Consider the following 5,814-nt stretch of genomic DNA (forward strand, 5'->3'; position numbering starts at 1 on the left):
CTGGGCCGGGGCAGGGCTACTGCATTCTGCAACACAAAAGCCACAGTCTCAAACATTTCCTTCCACTTAACCTGTGGTCTTCAGAAGGAGGAGGATTTAGGTTGTTGCTGCTGATTTATTTATTTTTAAAGGACAAAGATACTACAGCTGTGATGATAAACATGAGAAGCATAAATCAGGTATACTTTTCAAAGCATGTAAACCCTCTGACACAACTGTGTCAACTGTGTCAACTGTGACTCTAGTACCTAAGTGTTTGCACCTGGCTTACATCTATCTCTTGCTGCCGATACATTTTCCTCAGAACATACTTGTGAACAGGAAAATCTAAAAAGTTATGCTAAAATGCAAAACACTGCCCTGAAAACTCTTCCAGATGTTAAAAGAAGGTAATATTGAAAGTTAACATTTCTTTCTAGTTAAACCCCATAACAATGGCTCCCTAAGGGAAATTGGACATAAGGACAATTCATCAACAAACATTTCACATCCATGTGTAAGGCGCTATATTAAGCACTCTGGGGGAGTCACAAAAAGAGCCGGCACAGTCACTGCTAAAAAAGAAGCTGAGATTCTACAGCAGGACCAGAACTGAAGGACCAACACCCGAGACCAGGGCAGGCGTTTCGGAAGGCTATGCACAGGGCACCCACCCAACCTGCCAACAGCCCCTTCCTTTTTAAACAAGTGTATCAGTTTAAAGAGAGAGCCCTTCCCATGCCCCTGCTAAACCTCCTGGCCCCTTTGTTCTCTAAGGAAAAGAGTGTATGTGGTAAATAATTAACAACAATTATATGCTGGCTCATAACTATTAAGTCTGACCAGTCTTATACATTTTTCCATCCACAGATACTGGCTGAGGCCCTGGAATACAAGACAGAGACTGTCCTCAAGCTGCCTCCAGGCTAGTGGGGGACACAAGCACTAAGCATTTAGTGCATCACTGCTCTGTGGAAGGCCCACGTTGCTCTTGGATGGGAGGGGGATTTAGGTGTTCATGGGAGCACTCAGGGAGGGACCCAACCCAGACTTGGCTGCTGCCTGTTTGTCAAGAAGAGAAAACTAAGTTTTTATTTGGGGTTTGGGCTGTCACATAATCTATAATAATAAAGGCATAATATGCTAATTAGACCGGACAGGCGAACAACCTTTGGGACATCCTTCCGGATGACCTCCTGGAAGAAGCCAGAGCTTCAAGGGCCAAGTTCCTTGCACGAATTTTGTGCATCGGGCCTCTAGTCTAAACATAAGGGGCAAAGAAAATGATACCGATGTAATTAGTTTAATAGAGTGGCCACAGCTAAATTTGAAATATGCATACTACCAATTTAAATTTACAATTAAAAAACAAGTTACTAGTTTATACTAACTTAGTAAAGCAAGATATTTAATTTCCCTGAACCAACAACGCATGCCATCAGCATGTGAAAATAATCACTGAATCACTGAAAAAGGTGAGCCATCTTCATAAGGAAGCCATGCCAAAGGCTTGTTCTCTGAGAGGCATGCTGCTCGCCCTGGGCGTTAACAGCCCATCACCCACCCTCACGTGCCCTCGCTCACATGGTCCTCATTACACTCCCAAGGCGGTCTTATTTACTGAGATGAACACTGAGAGTCAGAGGGGTTCAACTGGTCTGAGGCCACACTATTAAAAACAGTTGATATTGTTGCTGTCTGCTGGTGCCCAGGGAAGCCTACGTTCTGGGAGCCTGTGCCATAGAGGTTTCACATGCAGTATGTCAGCCAGGCTTCGTTATAGTTACACGGTCCCCACAAGTAGCAGCAGCTCCGTTTTACAGGTGGGGAGACTGTAAGGTAGGAGGTACTGTAACTTGCCCAGGTCTCATGGCTAACTTCATGCTTCAGGGGACAGCTGATATTCCCAAGCAGCACTGCAGATGCAGGAGTACAAACCACACGCCCCACAGAAAGGCGGGAAGGCCAAGAGCACAACTTACTCTGCAGCAGTTCACTAGTCAGGTTCAAGGTTTCCTTTGGTGACACACTTGCTGTAGCACCAGTGCCTGATTTCTGTGTTTTTACTCGACTCTTCTTACCCATTTTCTGACTGCAGAGAAATGAAAAGACAAAGTATTACATTTCCAAAGAACAAAATCAAGAAATAAAACAAACTTTAAAGACGATAAAATGCATACTCAATTATTATTTAAATCCCTAATATGCAAGTGGCATCTGTAATCAACAACCACTTCTGACCAATATGATTCTTTTACGTATAATCTGTGTAGTGGAAGCGGGTCAGGAAAAATAAGATAAAGTGCATTTAGGGACCTTGCCTGATGGTTGGGGTGGTGGGGAGGGAGAGTACTGGATGCTTACTTAACCCATTTTTACAAAGTATAGTTCACACATACTGAACAGACAGAGATGGAATACAGCTGCGTGAGGTTTCTTTTTTCAAAAATTCTAAATGGGAAGGATGTATATTTGTATTTTTCTTCAGTTGCTTTCAACTAAACAAAACTAGAATAAACATTTTTGATTACACTTATTTGGCAATTTATCTGGGAAATCTTAGCACAAACCCAGCATCTGCTTTTTTTCAATGCATCCAACATTACAGCTGGATTGACTGAAGGAGAGCATGGCCCCCTACCTCAGGCACCCAGCTGTAAAACATGCTTGAAAGGAGTGTGAGAGCCTGCCTAATCTTCGTGTAGGAAGAAAAGAATCTCACTAAAATACTTTGCAGGCCATTAGGATCAGATTACTGCATTCTGAATTAAAAGCACAAATTATAGGATGATGGCTTAGGAAAAGGAAAGCACTCCCAGATTGAAAAGTATTTAACTGTGTGATGTTTTCTTCTCTCCTACAGGAACTGATAAAGTATATACAGCCTTCATGTTGCATGGTACCATGCTAACTGAAACTAGTGTGTATCAGAAATGTGTTCTCACTTTGCACAGTGGCAGGGACTAACAGTACAGTCAAGCCACACTCATTTTTACCAGTTTAAGTGGCTAACACCCATATCATTCCAATCTCTATCAAAGGAGGTCCTAAAGGGCCACAACTCAAAAGTACCAAGAAGTCAAGGCAAGCAGGCAGGCAAGAAGGTGGAATTCATTTCAACTCAGGAGGTACTTACATACAAAGATGAAGGTAGACCTATACATTACATGTAAGTGCCTTGAAATCTTCATACAGAATAATTTGGGCTGTCATACAGATAGAAATAGGTATACATATATCCAAACTTGATGTTTTAAAAAAAATACAGATGTTTCTTGCTATTTTCCACTAATTTACACAATTTTAGAGATACTTAAATTTCTGATTGACTTTTTGATACATTAATGATTTTAGTTTTATTTTTTTTTTGGACTTTGCCCTTCTATTTTATTTTATTTTATTTTAACATATTTTATTGATTTTTTACAGAGAGGAAGGGAGAGAGAGATAGAGAGTTAGAAACATCGATGAGAGAGAAACATCCATCAGCTGCCTCCTGCACATCTCCCACTGGGGATGTGCCCGCAACCCAGGTACACGCCCTTCACCGGAATCGAACCTGGGACCTCTCAGTCCGCAAGCCGGCGCTCTATCCACTGAGCCAAACCGGTTTCGGCTGATTTTAGTTTTAAACTGCTGTTGTATTAAGTTGTAAATACACTTAAATTAAAATGAGGTTCCTATTTAAAGGAAGTTGCAAAAAAATACACCTTTCATAAAGGAAAGAATCATGTGGTATCATGAATACTAGTAATCATTTCCTATAATATCTTTCTGACAGGGAAAAAGAAAACTGGGAAGTATAAAGGAATAGCTGTATCTGTCAAGAATTTACCTTGAAACCACCCACATGTCTCCCATACGGATTCTAGAATTATGGAATTTCACGTTTGGAAGAGACCATTGGAGTTACCTGTGCTAAGCCTCAACCCCGCAAATGTTTACAACAACGACATCTGATGTGATGCAGCAGCTAGCGCTGTCAAAGTGCTTTGCTAACCACTGTCAAATTCCCGTCTGAAAGCTCTGAGAGCAGCAGGCAGAGCCTGTCATCCCTAACAAGTGCACCACCTCAGGTTCAAGTGGCAGAGGCAGGCAGAGACCCAATGTTCTGAGGGGTGTCCTGGCTCCCCACACACCTGCTGCTCCTCACCTCCGAGGTAGTCTCAACCTGGGAGTCCTGCCCTACACTGTTGGAAAATTCACTGTTCCCTTCACCTGTCCCAATTCTGCCTTAAACGAGAAGCCACTCTTTAAATTTTTGAAGACAGCTTTCTGTGCCCTCCAGAGCCTTCTCGTCTCCAGACTTCACATGCCCACAAGACATACTTCTCAGAAGTGGACAAAGCCACTTAAAAAAAGTACACTGTTCACTGAAGTATAATATATCTAAGTCAACAAAACCTTTCAAATGTGCTCTGAGAGGGGCACAGTGCAGTGGGACTGCTGCCTTCCTGGAACTCAATTCAAGGAAATTTTACGAATGTAACTGCAGCTGTAGGTATACTACTGCACTAGCTTTTCTACAAGCCAAGTGAATAAGTGAAGGCATTCCTTCATTCAGTGCACATTCCTTGAGTATCTCATTTGAAATGCAAAGGTGAGTGAGAGGTGGTCCCACAGCCTTTGGGGTAAAAATGGTAGTCAACTAAAATCTTTTGTTACATACACTGATCTTCGGCAAGATAGATGTGCTATATTAACTGAGTTTTTGAGCCTAAACACAAGTATTCATGCTAACTTTCACGCTATCTGTTTCTAGGCTATTGGAACTATGTCATCCCTGCCACAGAGTCCTCCTGCAGGTCCCCAACATGACTGCTTTGATCAAAACTGTGTCATTTGGGCATTTACTATATTAGGAGCTGAGGTAAGCATTTTATACCATAGATGAAGATAGAGACTATGCCCACTTTACAGATGAGAAAAGTGAAATTTAGGGAAGTTAATTAACTTCATGAAAGGTGATAGACTCAGGTGGTGGCACAGTCTCACAGCACACCTTGATAGCAAACTTTACTGATATTTCATGGATTCGGCTCAAAACCAACCCACTTATAAGGGTCTAAAAGTGTGTTGTCATTTCTTAAATTCAAAATAACAGTATTCCCTTAGAGCAGTGGTTCTCAACCTTCTGGCCCTTTAAATACAGTTCCTCATGTTGTGACCCAACCATAAAATTATTTTCATTGCTACTTCCTAACTGTATGGTTGCTACTGTTCTGAATCGTAATGTAAATATCTGATATGCAGGATGGTCTTAGGCAACCCCTGTGAAAGGGTTGTTCGACCGCCAAAGGGGTCACGACCCCCAGGTTGAGAACTGCTGTCTTAGAGTGAAGGTTTTTCTCTCCTCAGCCTTTAAAAGTATGGGAACATTTTGCTGGCTTGCTCAAATACACAGGAGTGGCCTCATCTTAAATGTGGAATGGGAGCAAAACTTCCAAATGAGCTTCCGCCCAGTCCCGGAGAGCCCACGTTCACCTTTGCAAGGCCGCGGTCTTGTTATGGACGGAAAAACTGCAGAAACCACTTCAGTAATCATGACATGGAACGATACTAAAGCATTACACTCAACAAACGAGAAACCTTATTAGTCATTAGTAAACATGTTATGGTAAAAGCGACATTAGTGAGTCTTTTTCAACACTAATCCTAACCTTCTCTTAATTGTGCTTAACAGAAAACTATTGGTACTAAAGTCATGCCCTTTCACTGAGATTGAAACCTTAAAACCACATAGTTATAGATTTTTTAGACCTTCTCATGCTGTAACAAATTGTATCCTAAAAGTGGAGAGTGAAACAGGGGATGGGGGATAGGTAATAAGCCTAA

At 41.8% G+C, this 5,814-nt stretch overlaps 1 protein-coding gene across 1 annotated transcript in view; it reads right to left on the reverse strand.

Moving 5' to 3' along the window:
• SETD3 (SET domain containing 3) overlaps nucleotides 1-2,071 on the reverse strand; it is a 49,323-nt gene extending 47,252 nt beyond the window's left edge. The window contains exon 1 of the mRNA XM_015565831.1: nucleotides 1,962-2,071. Coding sequence (XP_015421317.1) covers nucleotides 1,962-2,064 — 103 coding nt within the window. The 5' untranslated portion in view covers nucleotides 2,065-2,071. The remainder of the gene's footprint in view (nucleotides 1-1,961) is intronic.
• Nucleotides 2,072-5,814: the final 3,743 nt, after the last annotated feature.

Source organism: Myotis davidii, unplaced genomic scaffold (assembly GCF_000327345.1).
Source record: "Myotis davidii unplaced genomic scaffold, ASM32734v1 scaffold60, whole genome shotgun sequence".
In the NCBI taxonomy this organism is placed as follows: domain Eukaryota; kingdom Metazoa; phylum Chordata; class Mammalia; order Chiroptera; family Vespertilionidae; genus Myotis; species Myotis davidii.